The following is a 25,254-nucleotide window of genomic DNA, read 5'->3' on the forward strand; positions in this document are numbered from 1 at the left end:
GTTCAATTCCTACTTGTACCATTAAGCATTAAGTGCAGGCTCCCTTCCTCAGCCCTAATGGATCTGTCAGCAGAACTGCTATTGCACTTTATTTCTGGTGGCACTGGAGGAGTCAGAGACAGCAAAACTTAATTTTCAGAGCTGCACATTCGGTTTGCAGTGCTGACACCTAGAGTTAAGCTCTCTACTTTGTAAAATAAATGGGTCTGGTTTGCAGGTACATAGAGATGAAATGTACAATTCATGGTGCCATTTTAAAAAAAATCAATATTGAAAAAATCTCTGCTTTCCACTTTGAATGCAAACAAATTCCCACTCAACTGATACAAAAATTTATGTCAATGACAGGCAAATACCAGGGGCAGGAAACAATGCTTTGTTTGATAACAGCATGACAAAACAAGAAAATGTACCTGCAGATATGATGTACATGACCACTTTGCTCTTTCAAAAAGTTTTTTTACACAACTGTCCATTGGCAGGTACTACAGCTTCATGAAATAAAACAAACCAATTTGCAAGATTTTTCAGACAAGAACTCACACTGCCTTGAATGGGAAAATGAGATGAGACTCAATAATCCCTTAGTAGTTCAATAAAAGCCATGGAAAAATCACTGGAGTTTTTGTCACACTGATAAAAATTCATCTAAAGACAAATAATTGTTCTTTGTACAAGACACTGGCACTGGAACTGTCCTGTTTTCTCTACCATTTGGAAACACTGGTGCTGGGATTTTATGCCAATAGAAAAATACAGTTGAAAGTATAGATTAACCCAGAGCCTAGAGTCAGAGAAAAGGGGTGAAAACATCAAAATCCTTGCCACTGGGAGTAATTTGTCAGTGCACTGTATGAAGTTTGTGGATAAAGGGCCTTGTTCACACTTATTGCTGAATTGCAGCTCAGGAAATGGTGGGCCCTATTATAACAAAAAAAAAAAAAAAAAAAAAAAATCCTGAAAAATAGCAGAGGAAGCCTAGGAGTGTAGACACAGGCAGATTAGGGCTGTGGGGGAAGTGCAAGGTCAGTACAGAGTCAGTAAGGGAGAGGTCAGAAGAGAACTAGCTCTAGGAGACAGCTGGGAGAATGAGAAAGGTTATTTATGGAGAATAAGGTTGAATTTCATTCAGGACTGCAGAATAAGAAAGAATGCTAGGAAAAAGCTTAGAATGATTGTTGTCAGCTTCATCTGCAGACAAGTGGGTGCTGGGGAAGATCAAAGTATTTAGAGAACAAATACATAAGTGTCAAAGTTTAAAAAGATTGAAAAGACACTATTCAGCCACATCCTCATCCTTCTCACAGATAAATTACATTCGATCCTGCAAGTTCTTTGACAAAAGACTGAACAACACGCTGCCCCCAAGATATCCCCCACAATTCCCCATATCTGCTATCTCCCCCAAGTTTCCAGAAGCAAAACCACTTCCCTTGATGTATCAGCAGTGTCCATCCATTTCACACAGACCTTGACTAATTCCCATTGCTCATTGCAAGAGCTCATGCAGGAGCAGTGGGACAGTTCACTCCTGTCCAGTTACACAAAAATGCATGCAAAGGCCCAGAGCAAAACTTTGTTGCCAAAATCCAATTCTGTTAAACTTCAGTACCCAAGACACAGGCAGGCATAATTATGCAGAAGGAAGGATGGACTAACATCTGCATGAACACAAATATCAGTGTCCTTTGGAAAAGTGTCTGTTCAGCAAAGGCAGAGCAAGCATGACTGCAGTCTGTGAGCAAAGTAGCAGTCTTGTAAGAGATTACTCTATGTGGTTTTAATTGCTTCTCCCCCCAAGTCAGCTGTATGTTCCAACTGTGTCTTTTGGCCTTATGAAAAGTTAGGCAATCCTGTTGGTCTCTAGGCCAGTGAAGGAGGAGGAGGAACTGTGGAAAATGTGCCAGCACGCAAACAGCTGAATGGACTCTACAACACTAACTACTGACACGTGCAAGCTGTGACAGAGTATGTCTCTCCATCCCAAGATATTCTAGAAGAGGAAACAAAGACCACATGTTGCTTTAGCCACAAGTGAGTATCAGCATTACACCCCACAAGGGTACATCTGCTTGTTTGTGTATAACATCAGGTATCCTGGAACAGGGTGTTTTCAGGTGGCACAGGAGTAAAATTTGTCCTGAGACAGCTCATCTCCAGCTCCTGGAATGTACAGAAGTACAATGAGTTTGTTTCCTGCACCACTTTCCTGATGTCCTGAAAAGCCCCAAAGCAGCTGAGAGCAGGCTGTCCTGCTGTCCTGGCAGGCTGCACAGCTGCTGCTGCTGCTATTGTGTAATTGCAATTGCAGAACACAGACAGTTGTCTGTACCACTTGGAAATCAGAGCCTTAAGGCAGTCTAAGTCAGCAACTTCTTCAACTCTAGCACTAAAGACATTAAAGTCTAAAGCTCAGATACTTCATGTGTGTACAAGCTTCATCATCATAACTGGTGTCAGAGCAGCTTTTGCAGCTGTGGTTTACACATCACGCTCAGCACTGCTCAGCGATCAGTAGGACAGACACACTGTTTCTAGGAGAAAAATGTATCCACTTCTCCACTGTAACTTCTTTCCACTTTGACCGCCTTCTTTGCTGTCCATCTGTCCAATGCTTCCCAACTTTCCCTCAGCATTACACTTCCTTTACTTTGTTTTTGGTAGGCTCTTCCACAGCAGAGGCAGAGTGAAGGCAAGCAGATCTCTGCCACTCAACTTTAGTGGCTGACCACAAGCCTTCAGCTGCTGCTGCTGTCCCTCCCTCTCCTCCTTCCCCAGTGCCTAATGCTCACCCCTGTCTTTCCAGGGCTGGATCCTGGGAGCCCCCCAGCCCTGGAAGTGCAGCACCCCAGATTCAGGAGGCTGCCCTGTATCATCCACTGCTCCAGCTCTGCCAGCCACAGAGCCCAGTGGGAAGGAGGAGCAGCAGGAGGGGGACCTGCTGCCAAAGCAGCCTCCAACAGCTCCTACTGCCTTGAGCTGACCAAAAATTTGTGGGGAAGGGAGGAACAAAGCACTGTCATCCCCTATAATTACCCTGTACTTCACAAGCAGTATTATCTCTCTGGATACACAGTGCCATGCAGCCAGCTGTGACCATAGAGAATTAGCTGTTCTGCTCTTGGAGAATTTTCCTTTCTCTCTTCCTAAGTATTTTAAAGCCAACTTACATTTATTTAGCATGCAACCTTTTCATTTTGTGATTTACTAAACCAAGGATGACAATTGGTCCTTTTAGGTGGGGTGGTATACCCAGTTCTTACACCCTACAAGTGCCTGTTGACCCTCTGCTTCCTAGGAGCACTGGATGCTTTTCTTAGCTAGTCAGCCTCAGCCAGGCTCAGCCCAAAAGTCACCACAGCCTCAGGAGCCTTCAGATTCCTGAAGTGGTTCCCAATGCCACAATCCCCTATATTGTGGCCTGCCTGCATCCAAAAAGAGAAAACAAAACAACAACAAAACAGAAGTCAGTAAAAGAAACAAGCAACTTGTATCCTCCATCAGTAAGTCAGTTTCCTTTGGTCATCAGAGCTAGGACAAGCTCTTAGTCTGTTGTCTACCCCAGCAACTAAGAAATTAGTTCAGGCTAATGAAGGAATATTCACTCAAGACAGGCTCTCAAATGCACAGACTCCTTGCCTCTAAGTCCCTCCCAGATCCCACTGTCTCCTGCCCAGCAGCCACTTTGGTTGGTCCTGGTTAGCCAGAAGTATTAGTGGTCAGCAGCCTGCCTTCCTGGGCCAGCATCCTGAATCCTTCCCAAAGGCAGACAGAATAAGAATGGTAAAGTGAATAACAAAATATGGAGCAAGAAATTGATCCCTGCTGTATGGCAGCAGCAGAGGCTGACAAATTCCCTAAAATTACTCTAAGACTAGATGGCCCACCTGCAAAACAGATGGCTTTCATGGTTGCTGAATTTATTGTTTAAGGAACAGATACATCATCCATGGTCATACTGAGCAGTGATTTATTCACAATAGCAAAAAATCCCATGTCCTGGCTGGGAGATTTATGTTCTTAGTTCACTGAAGAATTTATGCTACAAAGTTGTCCGAATATAACACAGGGAACTGGACCTCATCTGAATACTTAACTCGTAACTGTGTTCTCAAGTATGTTTCCTTTCTTTGGGTCAAAACAATACCTTCAAATGCACTCAGTCATACCCAGCTGTGTACAGACCTTCCCCAATGCCAAGTCTTTCTCTGGAGCACATATGCAACCACTGCAAGAAGCTGAACCCTTAATTAACAAAGAGGATCAAGCCCTACCACCAACAGATAACCCAGAGATGACTGTGCAATTGAATATATCCCTTTTCCCAGGAATGTTTCACATCCACTTTTCATTGCAATCAGGCTCTGATTGTCCAGCAATGGCAGAGCATTTGTCCAACACTACTCTTTCCAACTGTTTTTCCAACTGAATTCTCAGTTTTATAAGCTCCCACCAGGGAAGTTGCAGTCCTGGGCTCTTGCCAACACGCAGTTCTGCATGCAGAGAGCTGTAAGGAGGAATGTACAAGAATCTCTGTGGTGCCATGGCACAGCACCCATAGATAATGTTTTTTGTAAACTCCATTTTATGCTGTCTGTGCATCCAGCTGAGCAGCAGGAAGAGCAACACCACAAGAACTGCAAGAGGAGATGACAACTTGGGGGACAGATAAGAAGAAACCACATTCAAGGGAGAGGGCAGGTGGAAACACCAAGGCATGGAAGTTTTCTGGGGATAGCTATTTTAAAAAAAGAGAGAAACAGACTCAGGATGCGTCGGGGAGATAAATCTTCTGAGTTTTTGAAAAGGGGAAGGCAGCAATTGCAGGCTCACTCACCACAGCCCTAACAAACATAAATCTTACTCACATGGGCACCATCCTTCCCACCACACTCACCAGGGCTGGTGGCACAGCTATCACGGAAGGATCTGTCATATTAAGCAGAGCAGCACTTGGCAGTTTGTGTGAATTATGGTTACAGCCAGCACAGCTGGGTGCTGCAGGGGCTGACAGGCTCTGCAACACAAGCACAATAGCAAGCACTAAAAACAAAACAAAAGAAAAATATCTCCAAAATGTTTTGGGAACTGAGTTGAAAAATACTTATAAAATGCATCCTTTAAATTTGTGAGACTTCCAAACAGATGGGGCGGGGAATGATCTGATGAAGTGAGGGGGCTGATCTCATGGTTTAGATCTGCTTTTGGAATGATCTGATGAACTGAGGGGGCTGATCTCACGGTTCAGATCTGCTTTGGCAAGATCTCCTGGGTCTGCATTTCCTGTGCCCAGGTGGGTGGGTTCCCAGTGCTCTATCAAGAGGCTTTTTCATCCGTGCTCACTTGAAATAGGCTGTGGTGTCATCTCTGTCTCCCTGATACATCTCCAGGCACAGCTCCCCACTTCCCATCCCTTCACATAAAAGCTTCTCACTCTGGTGGCTGCAGGAAACCAGGACCAGCCCTTATCTCTCACATAGCCCAAGTGCCAAACACACCTTTCCCCACAGCCCAAATCTGGTTTACACTTCTGCTTTTGGGGAGTTTCAGAGCAAACCACTCCAAACATTATCTTCACAGTGAATTAATGCAACCAAGTCAAAACAATCAATCACTCTTAAATTCACTACCACAACAAGTATACCAATCTGGACAAAGCAATTGAAGATTTATTCATCTCTTTGCACTCTTGGAAGTTCATTGGGCAAGTGTTTGGGAAGGTCAGGATCAAACCATGCACATGACAACTCTTCACACCCCATGCAGGCTGCTTCCCTCTTGCTCAGCTGGTATAAACACCAAAAAATCACATTTTCCTTTGGACAGTCTTCAGCACTAAAGGAAATAACCATTTAAAAAAAAAAAAAAGCCAAGTCTTTAGGACTTCAGAAATCTGATCTAAATTGATTATCCTTTTAAAAGGAAACTAAGTTAATAACTCTGCATTTCACAGATGCACAGGGGAAAAGCTATGTGGTCTTTTAGGAGGGGAGGTAAATTGAGAAGAAAAAAATGTACATAAGACATCTATTGTAAGATAATCTCACTATAAAAGTGCTTTTCCAAACACAGCCACATTTCTTTTTCAGAAGGATCAACAAATCTCAGAAAAATCAGTCTCTGGGGAGAAATACAGGCATTCAAGAGAAATACTACAAGAGAGAACAGTTTAAACTCACCTTAGCTGGCGTGGGCTGCAGACTGGTGCAGGGGCAGTGATGTGTGGAGCACGGACTCAGCTGTGCCTGGCTCTCCAGAGGATCACTGGGCAGCAGGAGGGTTATTCCCCACATCCTGCACCCAGAGCTGCCATCCTACCTGATCTGTTTTCACTCACCCAAACATTAGCACAGGTAGGCAAACCTTGCTGGGGCTGCCACCCTGGCTCACTGCCACCCAGGGGGAATTTTTAGGAGATTCTGGGAGAGGGACATCAACACTTGCTTACTCTTGCAGGTTTTCCCCCAAGATAGCAAGTTATCCTGGACTTATACCTACCACTGACTAAACAAAGCACCCTTCAGGTCTCTACAAACTCCCCCCAGAGACAGAAAGAGGAGAGATACACCACCCCTTTACACCTGCAGTTAATTTAGTGTCTAGGCAGAAGCCCAGTCTCACAGCTGAAACTCTGGGTCCAGCTGTGAGAAATTTCACTGATGGTGTAACAGATAATCAAAAAGAAAAATAAATTAAGTAAATAGCAATATAGCAAATTCCATCTCTCATAGCTTTTTCATTCAAGTTTTTAATTTAATTTCAAGTTTAATATTCTAAGCTAAATAACAGAAAACAGTTTACAAGGGGTGTTTTGAAAGCACTCTGCTTGGAGAGAAACTGTAGGTGTACACACTTCAACTCCTTTCATGTAGATGTTGGTTTTAGGAAACAAAACAGAAAAATGCAAACTGTCCTGCCTGTCAGCTCAGGTTGTTGAACATTTAAGAATGGAAAAGGGCATTAGCCTCCAATGACAATTATGGGATTTTCATCACTGTGTGAATTACCTGCAAAATTACATACACAGGGAAATCACTGACACACAGGTTTAAATAAGATTGCAAGTGCTTTGCAAAACACATTGTTGCTTGTTTGCTGGCTGTGTTGGCTACCTGCTAACATGTGGAAGAGAGAAATGAAATTGTTACCAAAAGATGGCTCTGGGATACAAAGGAGACCCTGTGGAAGTGCTTGGGCTGCCCCAGCATCCTGGGCAGGTTGGGCAGCCAGTGTGAGGAGCTCATGGCATCACCTCACTGCAGCCCTCTACTATATGAGGAATATATAAATACTAAATGTTTTCTCCTGGCAGCCATTTTTTTTTTTTTAATTTTCTCACCCTTTTGTCACGTGACACATTTTTATTATTTTTATATAGGACCCTTTTGATAATATCAACTCATTAAGAATTACAGTTATATTTTCCCATCTGAGGCATTTATCTGATGCTGCTATTTGAGCTGCCCTAATTAGGACAGATTGATCCCACCTTTATCCCAGTGCAGCATTTTGCATTAGATCTTTGTATTTACAAGGCACTGGTGCCACTGGGTGCAAAATATATCAACCTTGCTCTCCTTTCCAATTGGATTTTCTGAATCAGCAGTGTCTGCTCTCATGCAATGAACTTAACAAAGAATGGAAGCAGAGCTAAAGACTGTGAAAATTATATGTGTGAGAGAAAGTAAATTAAGCAGGACTTTTCTACACAGAGACTGAAGCAGAAATAAAAATTATTTGCAGTGCTGTAGATTTCAGACAAAACCTAAATCCCCAGACCAGCTTCCTGTCAGAGTATAAACTGCACGTACTTTGGCCATTTTCTCATCAGTTTAAAGCCAGCATCATATTTGTTACAATGACAGCATATTTACTGATGAAAGCACTCTGAAAGACATTTTGGGAAGAAAAGCAGAATTTTATCAGGCTAAATTCAGATTGCACAAACAATGTTTTTTCAATACTTTTGTGCCTCCAGCATTATTGAAACAAACCTGAGGTAGCTCCCACATCACAATATATTCTTCAAACAAATAAAGGCAGGAATTATCCAGCTCTCCCTCCACTTGAGGAGAATGTGAACTTCTGATAACTTCTGATTACTTTAGTTGCTCTGCCAAGTGCTAGGCCCAGAACTTGGGAGGATTAATACCAGGAATGGGCTGGAGACACGTGATTGAGTTAGTCTTGTTTGCAGTTCGCCTCCTTAGCAAGGTACAGCCTGACCTTAGGTGACTGTGGCTAAAAGGAACAATTATGGAGCTCAGCAGTGGAAAAAAAAGGTTAAAAAAAAACCAAAACAGACAGACCGGAGCCATATAGCTGAAAGAATTTAAAGTGTTCAGCTAAATTAGGCACATTAGGTTAGAATACATTACATCCAAGCTTTGTTAACCACTTCAGTGAGAAAAGAACTTCGGAAAAGATTATAGAAACCATGGATTTCTTCTAGAACAGATGCTGTACTACTTCCTTTTATCTCTTAATAACAAATAAGACTAAACTTCCTTTTATCTAAAGTTATATGGCCCTGTCTCACAGACATACTGGAACACATCATAAATACTAGTTGATTTATGATTCCAATTCCTTAGAGAAGGGAAAATATTGAGTGATTTGCTCTTAATGACCTGGGAAGTATTTGTCATTGCTCAGAAGCAAGGCTGTAATCTGACCTCTTTCATCAAAGCCTCCACCTTTTGAAGCTTTAGTGGTTTCTGGGAAATCATATATTTAAGTCAGTTAGTATAGCCAAGTAAAATTCCATATTTTTCAAGTGCAACAAAACTTATCATTCTGCAGCAACACTTTGTCTCTGCTAGAATTAGCACATCTTGATTTGCACCAGTGAAAAAGCTTGGGCTGACTAACGATCATCTAACAGGTTTTAAACAAAACATCTTTCTGATAAGAGTGCATTTCTCTGAAGGTCAGTTTATCAGGAGAATGCCAGTAACAGTCAAGGGAGATGACATTTAGTCTAGCAGGTTTGCTCCTAGAAAGGAATGTCTCCCAGCTTTTTTACTAATGGGGAACCACTGCAGGAAAAGGAGTTGGTGGCTGTGGAGACACATGCAGTCGGTTCATTCATATCTGACTTGTATCTGGGGAATAACATGACACTTCTGAGAAAGCTCAGAAACCTGGAAAGGACATTTACTCAGCTGTACAAGGAAACAATTCTCATCTCCATCTATTTTCTTGACTCTGCTTGTTTAAAAGACTTCCTAATTCTTGTTTGAGCATGGAACTGTTGGTATTTTCTGTGTATCAGTTCAATTCCTGTTTGAGGGGGCCTTGGAGAGCAGCATTCCTGGTGGGATGGAGCCCAGCCCAGAGGTGTGATGGTGTGTTCTCTGCAGCCAAATCAGGAGTGCCTGAGTGCTGGTACCAGGGCAAAGAGCTCTTGGATCAGCAGCAGCTCCACTGAAGCCACGGGAGATGATTTTGGTTCTGTATGTGATGCCTTCAGTGCTGTTTGTGGGCACAGAAAAACACAGAGGCATGGCTTTGGGATATAGTCATCAAACACAGGCATCCTGGGACACTCACAGATGCCCACTGCAAGCCACAGAACATAGGCCTGCTGCCTGCTGATCTGCTTTGGGGAAAATTGCTAGGGTTGAAGGAATTTATTTTGTTCTGTACTTCCAGGCCTCCTGTGGCCAGGCAGGCGGGCTGGATGCAGCTGGAGCTGCACTCCCTCCCTTTCCTGGTGCAGAGAGGAGCCTGAGCTCCAGGTCCAGAGACTGGGATGGGTCACTGCACTGCCTGGGAGATGGGAAAATCCCCAACCCTTCCATAGCCCAGCCTGCCAGGCAAGAAACTGGTGGGTGGAACCCATAGACCCTACTTCTTCCCACTGAAAGCAGCTATTTGAAGTGTGTTTCATGACTGTTGAGTTGTATGAGTTTAAAATTGGCCTTAGCTAGCCAGTGGATGGACCCTGACAAAAAGCTTTTAAGCCTCAGTGAAGACAGCTGGTATTTTAAGGAACAGGTTGGGACATGACAATAGCTCCTTGCACTGGTACAACTGGTTACTGACTGTAATTCTCAACAAAGATTCATACAGTAGATTCATGTATCCATAAAATTGAATAGATTTATACCAAAATTCAATGTTACCTATGAAGACAAGGCAATGCAATGTATTAGCTGGGGGTGGGAAGCTTGGGAAGCCAATTTCACTGGTGCATGGCTCCCTCCTCACGTAACTGGGATGGAGGTCAGCTCATCCCCTTGGATATCCATCCTGTCTCAGTCAGACAAGAAAGTACTGTGACCTGATCCAACCCATCAAGCCCTGATCCAAACAGGAGATACAAGGCAAAGGGTTTCTATATAAGGGAAAAAAAAAGGAGCTGGTGGAGTTCAGAAAAAAAAAGCAGGATCAAAAGGAGTATCTGTAGCACAGTTCAACTTGTCAGCACAGCCTGCACAGTGCCATCTTTGGCACATTATCCCACAGTATAAGAACAAAGCTAGATCCAAAAAAGACAATTAAAAGGAAACCACGCTATCTAGACAGGACATCTCTTCTGCAGAGCACTAATGATTAACCTTTGGAAACCACAATAATTTATCACTGAAGTAAAAAGTGCAGTGAAACCCCAAAGATCATTGACATGAACCAGAAGTAGCCTCTGGGAGATGTACTGTCTTCAGGAAAGCATTCAAATACCTACAGGATGTTGTCAAGGTCTGGATATATAATTATGTTTGGAAAACAAATAATATTGCACCTTAAACAAAAAGAAAACTCCCATGAGATGAAGCTTGAACACACCCTGGAGTATACCCTGAGACAGCTCTCAACATACAATGAAAGAATCACCCCAGCCCAGTTTTAGGGAGTCCCTCAGTAAATGCAAACAAGCAAGGTTAGGTAACAGAGCAGTGTCTGAGCTTGGGATCTCTTGGCAGAAAGCATGAGCTCTCTTTTTCTGTAAATAGTGTGATCTGGCCTGACCAGTGGCTGATCCCAGAGCACTGTATTGTTAGCTCACCTCTGGCCATAACAGGTAGTTGTCACTTGTGTGGAAAGGAAAACAGAAGTTAATGGACTAATTCATTCAATCTGTGTTTAAAAATCCCTCACTGCCCATGACTCCTAAGTAAACTGTAAAGAAGGGGATCTGATTCCCTGCATGTCTGACTTGTATATAAATGTAAGCATACACACAATGGTCCCTGTTCACAAGGTTATTTTTGTTGTAAAGGCACTGTGCCCTGGCCACTAACTCTGCCTACATCCATTACAGAACCCCTGCACACCTTGCTTCAGTGTGCAAGACATTTGGTTCCCAAAAAACAATAGGATGGCTGGAGTAACCACTAACCAGACATGCTGGAATGCCTGAAAGTGTCCAAGATTAGTCATTTGGCAGCAGTCTTGAGGAAATGCAGCTTTACATATCCCACTCTGGACAGAAGGGTTTAGTGCTCAGGGCCTTCTGGCAGGTCTGAACCTGACTCCTTCCCTTGCAGAGCACAGCACAGTTTGGATCAGCTGTGCCTGTGACAGCTATCCCAGAGCTGGGATGCAACTGCCACAAAAATCTGGATCACTCACTTTGTCAAATCTGTCTCCAGCAAATTCTTTACTTCACCAAAATAAAGAAACCAAAACCAAAACAAATCCTTTCCTGTGCTTGGCCTTGGTATTTATTTTTTCTGGATAATTGCAGCTTCTGTGTTTGTCAACTGAAAGGAAAATGCACGTGTCACATAAATCTGATGGGTGTTTGTATACTATACAAGAGATCAGATTGGAGAAATTTCATTCTAACCTGAGCACAACAACACCAGGTTACTGCAGAGCAATGTGCCTGCTCATCAGCTGTACAGATCCAGGCAAATGCAAGATCAGCACTGCCAGGACTGAGCTGGGGATGCTGTTTTGGTCACTGGAATTTGATGCAGGGCTTGCATGGACCATCTGGCCAGGAAGGCTGGCACCTGCACCTCACTGCACTTCTACCAGGGGATCAGTCCCCTCTGTGTAAGGTAAGCTGTTCACACAGCAGGAATTGTGCTCAGCACTGAGCCTGTGCCTCTGAGCAGCCAGCACAGCCAACCCAGCAGCTGGGGATGGCACCAATGGCTCAGGAAACCCCCCAAGGCACAGCCAGAGCAGCCTGTCCTGGCCCCAGGCTCAGCCTGCCTGACCCTCAGAAGGACCACTGGGCTTGAACTTAGTGCTGAGCCTAGGCAGAATGAGTCCCACTGCTCCAGAGCTGGAATGCTGACCATGGCACCACAAGCCTGGGCACCACACCATTGATGGGGCTGCCATGGCCTGAGCACTTCTGCTGCAGAAAATGAACCAGGTAAAACATGCAGAAAGCAGCAGCTGCAGAACTGGCACCAAGCACTCAGCACTGCACAGCTGATCTTGCTCCTTCAGTGCATGATGCTCATGTGGCATTCCAACACTGGGAGAAACCAGCACAACCAAATGGATGAATGGAAAAACGAATTGCTTCATGGTGATTTAAAGGAGATCTTTAGTCATGCATGGGAAGGAAAAGAGAGAATAAGTGACCAAAATAGAACGAAGCAATTGGAAACAGCTGATGTTTGATGAAAAGAAAGATATTTTCTGGGGTGAGAAATTTAAAAGCCTCGAGTATTTTTAAAGGGCAAATTATGCATGGCTTTTTAATCCTTCAAATGGTACCAGGTTATCCAGAATCCACTCCAGAAAGGTTTCCCAAGCAGTTTATTCTAAAACTAAGCCAAAACCTCCAGCTAGCTCTGGAAAATCTTTAGAGTCAGACTAACATATTGTGAACTCATGTCACTGTTGGAAAACTGCTCCAGCTGAAAGCATGAGGGAATAGTTTTGCTAAGGAACCTTGGAATTTTAGCCATTTGTTTTTTGTTGTTAGTTTTTGGTTTTGCTTTTTTTTTTTTAGTTTGCAATAAGAAAAGGCAGGAAAGGAAATTAAAATCCTTGATAAAAGAAGTTACGTTTTATGAGATTCACTACTGGGTTTCCATCTCACAAAGAGTGGACAAGTTTCATGCTGTATTGGGAGTGGTTTCCTTTCCATGAGGCTGACATTAGTGCAGTTCTCATAGAGAGGTGAAAGACAGTTCCACAGTCCCAACCCACAGCACTCTGTGACTACAAATGGGACAAATACAATTGTATTGCTCCAGCCAGTGCCCAAATCACATCAATTACCATTAAACAGCTCTGCCAAAATGGCAGCTCAGACAGTGCCCTCACCCCTAACCAGTAGGAATTGAGGTGTCAAACCCCATGGGACACCATGGGTGACACCAACAAATGGATTTCACAAAGCAACAAACTTTTTTTTAGGCTTTGTGTAAGCTTTTGAGAATATCCAAGTCTGAGGCATCCTAGTCATTCATGTTTCTTCCTCAGCTGTTCTTTATGTGCTATGAATATTTTGCATTTTTTTCAGTTTGGGGTTGTTTTTTATTTTAACTTGGCAAAAAAAAACAAGTGGATAAATGACAGATACTACCTTGTCCCTTTAGTAAATCATTGGCAGACATGGGTCAGCATTTGGAGATGAGAGGAACACAGTTTAGTGGTGGAGTTGTTGGTTTTATGGCTGGACTTGATGATCTTAAAGGTCTTTTCCAACCTAAATGACTCTGATTCTATGTATGGACATAGGTAGGAAGCCAACCAGACAGGATATTATTACCTTTTCTAATAAATGCTAATGTGTTACTCCCATGAGTGTCCACATCTTTTTAAGTCACAAGTGTCCTGTAATAAGCAAATAAAAAAGTCAAACACTTGTGGTTATATAAAGCTATGTGGAAGAAGAAAAGAGGAGCTTTGTGGAATCCATGACATCTGGAAAACACTTTCTACAGGGAGTCTGAAGACAGCATACATTGCCAGCCTAACATGGAGGACGTAGATTTCCCAAATATAAGCCTAAGAAAATAAAAATCACTAAATAGGAAGTTGATCCCAAAATACAGTTGGGGAGGGAATACAGGTTTCTTTAGAAATTCAAGCCAAATTTAGGAAATTACTGTGGACACAGATAAAAATTCAAAACAGAAATGTATAGCATATTCAAATATGCTTTGAGCAGAGTGGTTGAACTAGATGATCTCCAGTATTCCCTTCCAACCTCAACTATTCTATGGTTCTGTGAAATGTTTTGCTTTGGTATTTTCTAAATGAAATGGGTTGGGTTTGATTTCTTTTCCAAAATGAAAGAGGACAAACAGAAACAGTTTATAAAGCAAATGCAGGAATTATGTTAAGGACTGAATAAAAACATTTTGGAAAATTTAAGATTTTTCCTCCTAAGCCTTTTCAATTTTCTCCAAAGCAACTGCTGCTTTAGTTTCATTAGACTTATATTTATATTTCATAGCTGGGGGGGAAGGGTCAGAGAGCAAACAAAAAAACTCACCATTGATCCAGCTCTGCTCTCAAGCCCTATTTTCTTATTCACAGATAAACTCTTTCAGATGTATCCCAGTTCCTTCAGGGCTGAAGGTGCAGAGCAGGCGTCTCTGCAGCCAACAATAACAAACACTGACACCAACTTTGCATGTTTCCATGGCCATGGTGCCCCAGAGACCTCCTCTTCCATCCACACACCCCTCCCCTCCAAAGCTACCTCATCACCATCTCTCTGAGGCTGGGGAAGGAGGGACAGGTCAGCTACACCCACGTACCAATAGATTTTCTTACTAGGGGGAAGAAGAAGAGGGGAAGAAAAAAAAAGGAGTTTCTGGTTTTTCATTCTTTTTCCACCTTTCTTATTTGCTCAGGCCTTGTTACCCATCCCCTGTGGTTACTGGTGCAAGAGATAGGATGTCATTAAAGTGCAGAGAAGTAGCACAGGGAGCACTGTTGCACAACCAGCAGCCACCAGCATCACTCTGGAGTCCCCAGGGCAGCGTGGCAGAACGCAGCAATATTTTCCTATAAACACTGAAACCACTCTCAGCTAAGCCCTGTGCTTGGTCTGGCATGGGAGTGCATGACACTGGTGGATCAACCACACCAGAGACTGGCTCGGATCCATTTGGGGTCAATGACAGCTTCAGCCAACCACATGCTCATGGGCAGCACTGCAAAAGGTGCTGCACAGGCTGGATGGGACACCCCCAGGAACATCCCAAGGGCAGAGGGGGAAAAAAGTCCCAGGCCTTTACTACAAGCACAGAGGAGCTTCACCACTCCTAGGAGGGAGTTAGGATTGGTACAAATAGGGGAACTGTCAAAGAGTGAGGAAAATGCCAGCCCTGGGGAGGGGAGGCAGTGGAGCTCAGCTCATCATATTAGCACTTGTTCGCTCACACAGCAACACTTCAGCACAAAGAAAAGCAAACGTCCATTATAATCTCTCATTTCTGAACTAGTCTCCTGAACATTAATTCCTATTGACTGACAAGTGGAACAGCACACATTGATCATCTTGTTAATCAGGTATTCTTGCAGTAATGCGTGATGCAGTTTAAATAAGCCAGGTTAAGTTCCTTGTGTACACAAGGAAGCTGTTACAAGAAAATGTAATGATGAAACCACTTTTTGCAAAGAGCAAGCAGAGTTTGAGCACCTTATATGCTTTGGAAAATTTTGCTTCATTTATAAGTTTTTCATGACCTTTTGCTTAGCATGATGTGGTGCTGTGCCCCAGCTGTGACCAGTTTGGCTTGAAAATCAAGATTTTGCAAGCCTAAATAGTGAAACCTCCTGAGTCTCTAAGCTTTCAGGGAACTCAGTATCTTCCCTTTCAGGGGGCATCTCTTCTATAAAGTGTGTTTTGGTAGTTCAAAATAATGACCACTCCTGAGGCTATTGCTTAGATGCACAGCAATTCTTGGCAGACAGGACTGCTGAGTTACTGTGGTCCTGTAAGGTGCTCAGAGAAAAAGCTCCTTCCTCCCCATGGCACATGGAGGAGACAGCACTGCCACAGAGGAAGAGCACTGGTAACAAACGACCCTGCGCAGCTGCCCAACCTCCCAACACAATTATATTTCCAAAAGCATCTGATTTGCAAATAGTGCTCAGTCTCAGCCCCTGCTGAGAGACTGCAGACACTGGGATACTGAAAAACCAGAGCAGCATCACCAGCCTGTGCTTCCCCTCTCCCACTTTTACAAGGGTGGCTCAGCCTCTTAGGGACCATAACTGGATCTTTATGAAGCCCTTGGATGGGTTTTACTGCAAAACAAGGCTGAGAATGCACATGCACGATTACACCAGGACAATAGGCTGGAGTTAACAATCGCTTCCTGTAATTGTCTGGGGCAGCCTGTAGAACTAAGAATCATCTCATGATAAATCCTTGTTGGTCATTTACCATCATTAATCTATACTGTCAGAATGAATTAGGTGCAGAGGAGCATATTAATTACAATGCAGATGACAATCCAGCTTTAATTATCAGGACTTCAAAGTGAACAGTGCCAGTTAATCAAGCTCAGTGCCACGGAGGCACTGAAGGAAAGCTGGCAGCACTGACATCCAGCCTGCAGGGTCTGCACTTACAATGATGCCATTCTAGCTTTAGTTTTCCAAATTGCTCTCTATTTCTATCCACATTAGTCAGGTCTATGGGAACACTTTTTCCACTGCCTATGACATGCCTTAAATTAGGGGTGACCAATTTTGCCAATATGTAGCCACCTAGCTTTATTTATAGAACATTCAATATTAAACAGCAAAAGCTCCCACTGTCTTTTTATGCCTGTTGCATTAAATTTTGCATTTAACAGCTACTTACTCATTTTACTTACCAGCTAAGGCTACATTTTTACAAGTTGTTGTTCCCATTTCAATATTATTTTATGGCATTTTCTGGAGGGCTAGGATTATGGAATTAACCTAAACATTTGGACAGTTTGCAAACCACTGGCAGAGCAGCTAGCAGTGTTGCAAAGGCCCTCAAACCCATCAGCCAGATGCAGCCCTTTTTTATTGTAGGAGCAGAGACAAACTCTCAAAGCCCATCCATTCCTGCTGACACTGTGAATTCCAGCAGGCAGGCTGACCACTGGCTATTCCCAGCACCAGGCTCTTGGGGAGAACAGGTAAAGTTGTTCTCCCCACTGCTGCAGTCAGGACAGACAGCATGGTAGGGAAAACACTGCAGTGCTAAAGCTGTACAGGTGTTGGAGTGTGCTGCTCAGCAGGGCTGGGGATTTCCAGCAGCACAGACCTCAACAAGCTGGGTACCCACTGCAGAGCCCCTTGGTGGGGCTTCACTCCTCCCTGCTTCCTGCTGCTTCACACACCTTGTGAAAAACACTCACTTTTTTTCCTGAAGCTGGTGTAGAAAATGCAAAAGCCTGAGGAGATCCAAGTAGCCTGTGAAATGTCCTCAAGGAGAGGACAAACCAAGGAAATAAGGAGTTACAAACAAACCAACAAAGTAAAATTACTGTGAGGAATTCAATCACCCAGGAGACAGGAAATTCAAGGCTATGGTACCCATGACAACTACTATTTGTCCACAGTGTATGGAACATTAACCTTAACTCCATATGCGGAAACAGAAGAAATTATGGGACACACCAGGTATGAGTGCATATTTCGTGCCCAGGGTACGCTTTGAGGGCTACTGTGGAAGCAATAATTAAATTTCCTGACTGCAAAGTGAGTAAGTTCGTGCACAAGCAGCTCTTCTGGGACACCAGTGAACATCACCAGACAGAGCTCCCTGCTTGCCCCATGGCTCAGGCAGGGCAGATTCTCAGTTTGCTCACAGTATCATCTCCTGCCCTGTAAGCTGCTGGCTGCTCTTCAGACTTTGTTTTGAGAATTGCCATGTGTTGATTTAGGAAATGTTGTGATGTTTCTTTCAGTTGTTGGGTCAACAGGGATTCTGCATTTCTTGTATGTTTTCCTTTTGAGCAACTAAAGCAACATTCATCCTTCAACAAGGCAGAGGTCCAGTTCCTGCTGGGTGATCAGTTTACTCGAATGCAAGAATCAGATTATTGCTGAGTTAGACAGCAAACAAGTTATCAAAACCCGAGAGAGTTTTGCACTTGTCTTGAGCTGAATTTTAACTCCTGGCTGGATACTGTGGAGTCAGATTACTTACACCAAGAGCCAAAACCAAAGCAGCCAGATAGACAGCAACTCTCTGGATGGAACTGTTGTCCTTAAAGTCTCAATTTTTACATGATCTTAGACAATTGCTGACTGGTATATCTATTGCTGCTAAAATTTGGAAGATGATTTGTGAATATAGACACAAACAGCAAAAGTATAGCAGCTGAGAAAACCAATTGCAAGAGAGTTTTAAACAATAAAAAAACAAATCTACCTTTTGTCACTGCCACAGGACACAGAAGGTTATGACCTGTCACTAGCTGACTCTGAGGTGCTGTGTGCTGATTCCTCTTTGGGCAGCTAAACCCACAGCCCAGCATCTCCCATGTGGGACTTTCCAGCAGGAGCAGGGCCAGATGCTAATCCAGCCCATCACTCTTAATAAAGTGATTTAATACATCCACAGCACCAAGCAGTGTAGCTCAGGTCTGACCTCTGTCACCACTTCATGGGCAGCTGGAAGGTGCCAAAATCCAGCCATGCTTACCTAGGGGCTGCTGGGTCTGGAGCTGCAGCTGCTCCCCAGAGCAGGCTCAGGTGCTGGGGATGCCCTGCCAGGCTCCCACCCCTGCTCATGCCCCACTCAGGATTTGGGGTTTGGGGTGCTCCGTGCTCTCTGCTTGAGAGGAATGACAAATTCATCTTTACAAACAAGAAGTGGGTCTACCAGGTAAGACTAGCACTGAGAGATAGAAGAAGCAATGGGAAGGATTCTGCTGATTGATGAATGGAAAAATATATTTGCCTTTACAAACAAACAGTGTTTTTGCTGATAAATGAAATTGGATACGGAAAGATGAAAGAAACAAGAGGGAAAAGCTGTGAATTCTGTAAGAATTACAGTTAAAAGGAAGGGTTATACATTAGAAGGGAATCTCAGGTATCAGGTGTTCTGGGAAGTCTGTACCTCTCAAGTACCTCAGGCAATGGGGAAAGAGAGAGGGAAATGCAGCTGGGAAATTGGGATAAAAAGGAGTCTGTGTCCTCCAAAAATCCGAAAGACTCCAGGGGAATGCCCCATGGCCTCTCCCTTTATTCAAATAAAGTACAAGGACTCCTCTATCTCCTTTTGGACATAAACCTCTGGTGTTTGTGGGTTAATTTTCCTGACATGCTCAATGTCCCTGTGGGGACAGGGAGCAGTTTGGAGCAGTCAAACTCTCCTCCCAGGCAGCATCTTCAGGCAGCACCCTGCCAGAGGGCTTCCATCCAGTACTTCTGGACACATTTGACCGAGTCAAGGCCACATTTATTTAGCAGCAATTCAAAGTGAGGTGATCTCCCACTCTGGAGAAGATTGGTGTTTCTTTCACCTGCACTTCAAAATAAGAGCTGCCATGACCTCCCTCTGCCAAGAATCCACCTCAGGGCTGCCCCTGCCCACAGGCCCAGCCGGAGCATGGCTGGGACAATGGCACACCCTGCACAGCCTGGACACATGGGGGGCAGGAAGCAGCAGTGCCTCTCCATGGGTGACCTGCTTGGAGCTCAGGCTTGCCCAGGGGCTCTGAGCCGTGTCCTGTGGGCTGCTCACCACTCAGACAGGCACTAGTTCACATTCTGCCCACCCTCCTACTCTTTGCTGAAGTCCCTGGAAACCTCTGAGTCAGCTCAAACAGAGGCTGATGGCCCCTCACCAGCAGCAGCTCACAGGTTTGAAACTCCCCATGGGGCCATAAAAGCCAGAAAGGAACAATTTTACAGGAAGAAAAAAAATTATGAGGCATCCTTCTTGCAAATACCCACTGAGACAACACAAGAAGGGTGCCAGGGTTAGCCCAGCTGATCAAGAGCCATGGGGTAACAGCAGCATCCTTCATGAACATCCTGCTCAGGAAGGAGGGGATTCCCAACAGCAGATTTTCCCTTTGCTCTTGGAGGCACAGGCATGCTCCTGCAGCAGAGTTTTCATCACTATTGCAAACCCCAGAGCAGTTTCAGGAGGGCTGGGCTGAAATCACCAACCTCATTTCCAGAGAGGGGTTAATAACCTTGGACTCTTCTCACTGTGTCTTAAATATGAGCTGTTCCTCATCAGGGAGACATCAGGATTTGATGCTGCACAGAAATTAATTTAGCTGAACAACCCAAGTCTTGGGAAGTGGCTCTGCATATGTTTTCACAGAAATCATGGCAGGTTCTGGAATTAATCTGGCCAGAAACCACCAATACATCTACATGCTAACCCGAGTTGAGGCAGGTTTGAATACTGCTGAAAAATCCCAGCCTGTGAATGATTTCCATTTCTGAATCTCTGCCCTGCTGTTTATGGAAAGGCAAAGAAGTGCAGTGATGAGGTAAATGTGTTTATGAATGCACTACTGTTACCTTTCTACTCCAACAACTTACAGGAATTACTTTACCACCCTTATTTATTGCTAATCGAGCTCAGCACTGGGGGAGGAGAAGGAATCAATTCTGCCACAAAGTTTGTGCTAAGTCATTTTTTCTTCATCACTTAAAAGCCATAACCCAGGAAATCTTTTTTTGCAGCCTGTTAAGGGTTAGAAATACCCCTTTTCTAAGAGTTTGTTCTTCTTTCTTAGAAGTGCTCACATTTTACCCAGCACCTCTTCTGCAGAGCAGCCTGAGCTGCAGCAGAGCAGCAAAGTCCAAGTGCTCAGCACTGAGCTCCTGCTTGAAGAGTTTCCTCAAAAGCTGCACCAGCTCCTTTGCCAGCTAATCTTTCCAGCCTGCAGCTACTGAGCAAAGCATAGCTGTGGACCTGTGTCAAAGGTACATTTGTTAACACATTTCCCCTGGAGTGCTAATTAACATTTACATCAAGTACTATGAGAGTGAAAAAGCTTCAACACAAACACACACTGCAGGGAAATGTGGCGAGTAGTGTACTGTTTGCCCTTCAGGAGCTGGTGAAAATCCAGTTTGTTTTGTAATCTTCTGTTCTCTAAAATCAGATATTTTTTCAAGTTAATAACTAACCAGTTCTTTTTCATTTAAAAACCTCTGAGTGCATTTAGAATTGTATGACACCAAGGCCCTGCTGGCTCTGGTGCAAGCCAGCCCACGTGCAGATCTCAGTGCTCAGCCACAGCCTGGGCTAACCACAGAAAATGACAGTTTCATGATTTTATAATAAACATAAACAAAAGAACATCAACACACTTTTGCTTAAGATTCAACCCTCTTAAACTAAACACTAAGATAGGAAACACAAACAGAAATATTTGTAGCTGGATCTTCTATTACCACATTTTGGGATGCTGACAAAAAGCTCTAATGAGCAACACTTGTACCCACAATGAGAGGCAGACAAAGTTATTTGCAAACACAAATTTGCACTTGAAAGATGTGAAGGCAGTTGCTGAACAGCTGAATAATGAGCTATTCTCAATATTATTTCTCAATATTTATTGAGAAAAAATATGCTATTACAGTGAAGTAAAAATTTTAAGACTGCAACCAATATAACTAAAATATGGTTGAAAATGTCCTCTAGATTTTTCCCAGAGCAGGGGGGAATTTTTCCCATTTTTTTAAAGGAAAAAATAGAAAATACAAGGTTCACAGAGAGAAAATCATAATCTATGGAATCTAAATCTTCACCTACTCTGTGAACTTTTAGGACATGACAGAGTGCCTGTTGTTATTCAATATATTCTCTTCTGCCACAGCCATGCATCCTGCCCAGGCTCCTGTGAATTAAAATGTGCTAAAAAAGCAATATAGGCACACTTGCAGATCTAGTAAAAATTGACTGAGCACACTACTTCCAGAAATCAGTTTCTAGCCCTCTACCTCCACAGAAATCAGGATCTGAGATGAGTAATACATACTATAAAAACACAGACTTTTTGATTGCAAACTGCTCTAGAGTTCTGTGAGCATATTTTGTTATTGTTGCCCAGTTGCCAAATATTTGAGGTGAATAATTTTCAGCCTTGATGTTTACAAACTACTCTCATTGTCTTTTTCTTCCTTTTTTTTTTTTTTTTGGAGTGTTGCTTCTGCCTTATAAAGTTGGATATCCAACTTCATAAACAATAAAGATAAGCATAGCAAACAGCAAATGCTGCAGCAGTTTTTTTAGTTTTATTGGACATGCTGAAGTGAAGGGCCCTAAGCACTGATGAGAATGAGTGTCTGGGCAGTGCCTTGGGAGGTGCACCAAGCAATCCATGCTGAGATGTTCCAGCAGGACAAGGTGTTTGTGTTTCTTCTGTTTGACCAGCTCTTCAAGGTTCTTTTCATTAGATACACACATCTGTATTCACTAAGAATATTTTCAACAAGTAGCAAGCACTCAGATATTTTCAGATTTCCAGTTTCCTTAGTTTTCTGTCTTAGTTTCCAATAACTCCTATGAAGAAAAGGCAATGCTGAGCTCCAATCTAAACTGGCACATTTATGACATGACCTCCCAGAGACTCCTCCACAGCAGAAATGTCTGGACTGAAATCCTGGCCTCAGCACAGGCAACAGAAAATCCTCCACCAGTCCCCTCCAAAATTTTGAAGATAACAAACTCCAATATTTTTGGGGAAACCAAAGTGGGAGTAGAATGTCCAACTTCCCAAATGCTAATGGTTTAATGTCAAGTAACAGGATGAGATTAATATAAACACGCTAACCTGTCCAAACTGGAAATCTTTCAAACGTCAAGCACAGGAAACAACAACAGATTTTTTTCAGGCAGGATGTCAGAGTTCCCCCCGTGGTTATGTGTGAGCCGAGGACAATGTTGTTATACGAGATCCAATTACAAACACAAGCAAACAGAAAACAATCTCTGAACGTCACAGTTTGGGGTTTGACAAGCACAGCTGACCCACTGGGGAGGCTCTCTCAGCTCTGGGGGATACCAGGAGCTCTGGCTGGACACTGAGTTCCATGCAGCTCCATTGGCAATTTGTTTGCCCAAGTTAATGCTTATCTTACCCTACGGTTTTACTCAACGTATTTGACCTGCAAATCTTAAAGCAGTGGCTTTGCTAAAATTATGTGAAGTTTCTGGATTCTCCAAACACCTAAGAAAATTATTTTGGTACTTTCCACAGCACAGAAACCTAGAGTTGCTCAGATATGTGAAACTTCCAGTGAGGTGGATGACAGTCACTTAACCACACACATTACCATTTTATTTCTGCTCCTGATGTTTAGCACAGCCTTGCTCTAAGGAATTTCTGGAGTTTTTTACAGAGCTGATGCAGAGGTTGCATTCAGTCTTGTCCACGGGCAGTGGTTTACTGAAGTCACTTGTAAACAGCAGAAAGATATTATTTTCTGTAACTGAGGGAGGAGGGGGAATTAAAGTTCTCACCTTGCACCAAGGACCATTAGAGACAGAGCTGGTTTCGAAAATATCTGCTCCTTCATTTTCTTCCATGTCTGATTAGCTGCAAAACTTTGCTCTCCAATGAAAAGCATTAAATCACCCTCCAAGCAAAAGCAAAGCAGACCATGCAGGCTCCAGTATCCCAGTTTGTGGAAGCCCTGCAATAAGTCACATGTTGGTTTTATGGTCACTGGTCTAATCCAAGGCTGCAGATCCTGGTTCTATGCTGGATTTCACAGAGCTTGGCCTTTCTTTTAAGCCTTAATAGTTCCTCTTGCCAGGCATTTATCTCCTTCAGCCCTTCCTTGTGGATCCAGGTTGTCACATAACAAATGGCAAACGTTTCCAGCTTCCCAGGTGCTGCAGGACTGACTCTGAACCTCTGACCATCTCAGGAGAAACCTGACAACAGAGTGCAATGTGTGGCCACACCTCTCTGCTGCCAGAGCTCCCTCCACCATAAAATCAGAGCAAGGTCACCCAGCAACCAACCTTTCAACGTCACTGCAGTAATAAAGCCAACTTACATTCAACTTATTGCCTGGGTAGAGAAATATTTTGTTTAGAAGAAAGAAGCCCAGAGCAGATGGCAGGGTGTTGACTGCTCTGAGCTGAGATTCATAAATTCTGATTGATGCAGAGCTTTCAGCAGACATTCATGGGCCACATACAAACCCACAAGGCTCTGTCTGTGGATGCCATTGGGGTCAAAGCCCTGAGCATTCTTCCCTGAGGATGCATAGAACCCCAGCAGGCTGGCTGGGTAATGTCCACAGACAATTTCAGCAGAGATCACAAGTTTCCTTCTAGGTGCCCACAAGACTTTCATCTGCCACGTGCTCAGCTTTAAAAAGTTCCACTCACTCTCAAAAGTCTACATAAAATAGGGATGAATTTACAAGCCTCCATTCCCTGCCAGAGTCACTAAAATCAGGTCATACCATAAGACTGCCTGCAGGAGCTTTCTCAAGGAAATGGATTCTTTTTCTCAGGAGCAACCACATACCTAAAGGAGCACACTCAGTTTAAGAAGTGACTTTTCTCTCCAAACACAGCAACACGATAGAGAGAAGGGCTACAACAAATAGAAATAAAAGCAGATAACAAAAGATCGACCCTCTTTGTTCTGTTTGCACTCTGTATCAGGCAGTGCCACTGCAGATAGCTGGTGCCCTGAAATTTCAAAATCAGCTGTGATCTCTGACATCTATTCAAAGACAAACATGGCTTCATTTTCAGTGCAGCCATCTGGTCTGTCTAAGGAAAGCTCTCTCTTGAAACAAAAAGAGAGAAATCCATGGTCACTGGCCACTTTCTCTCCTCTCTGATATGCAATTTTTCTTTCTATATGGCAGGAAACAATTTTTTTTCTTGGTTTTTTTGGGGGGAGCATCATATTGGCAGCATCATTAAAAATTAGCCATACAGGAATCTGATTTTCAGACCTATTTCTGCCACTGAAGCACAAAGTGCATAAGACATTTGGTTGAAATCACATGCTCAATTATACCCATTATTAGTTACATAGGATTTCATGAGATATTTCTCAACAGTTTTTAAGTAGTTTGAGATTACATTTTATCGAACTTGTCAGTAACTGGAAGTTTCTCTCTTGTTGTGACATAATAGTTACAGGTCCTCAAACACTGAGTAGGGGATATCTGACTGACAGTGTACACGTTGCTTGATTATGGATTTATTTCAAGGAAGTGAAGACAAATGTGACAAAAGAGAAGATTTGAGAATTATGAGGGCATAGGTGTGTCTTTAGGGAGATTGCAAGGCAAAAGGTGAATGCAGATTTAGAAACCAGCAGCTTAGCTTGTCTCTGACACTGATTTTGTGACTTCAAGAGGTAAATCAAAAGCCCAGTGCCTCAGTTT

General features: G+C 43.4%; 1 protein-coding gene across 2 annotated transcripts in view; it reads right to left on the bottom strand.

The window, feature by feature from the left end:
- The window catches only part of PDE8A (phosphodiesterase 8A), a 138,114-nt gene extending 114,545 nt beyond the window's left edge, over nucleotides 1-23,569 (bottom strand). Inside the window, exon 1 of one of the 2 annotated variants that reach the window (XM_079317839.1) lies at nucleotides 6,180-6,537. In XM_079317839.1, the coding sequence (XP_079173965.1) occupies nucleotides 6,180-6,293 (114 nt within the window). In that variant the 5' untranslated portion in view covers nucleotides 6,294-6,537. Of the gene's footprint in view, nucleotides 1-6,179; nucleotides 6,538-23,356 lie in introns of those variants that run through there. The other variant, XM_079317840.1, reaches the window with a different exon arrangement.
- Nucleotides 23,570-25,254: the final 1,685 nt, after the last annotated feature.

Source organism: Erithacus rubecula, assembly GCF_903797595.1.
Source record: "Erithacus rubecula genome assembly, chromosome: 14".
In the NCBI taxonomy this organism is placed as follows: Eukaryota; Metazoa; Chordata; class Aves; order Passeriformes; family Muscicapidae; genus Erithacus; species Erithacus rubecula.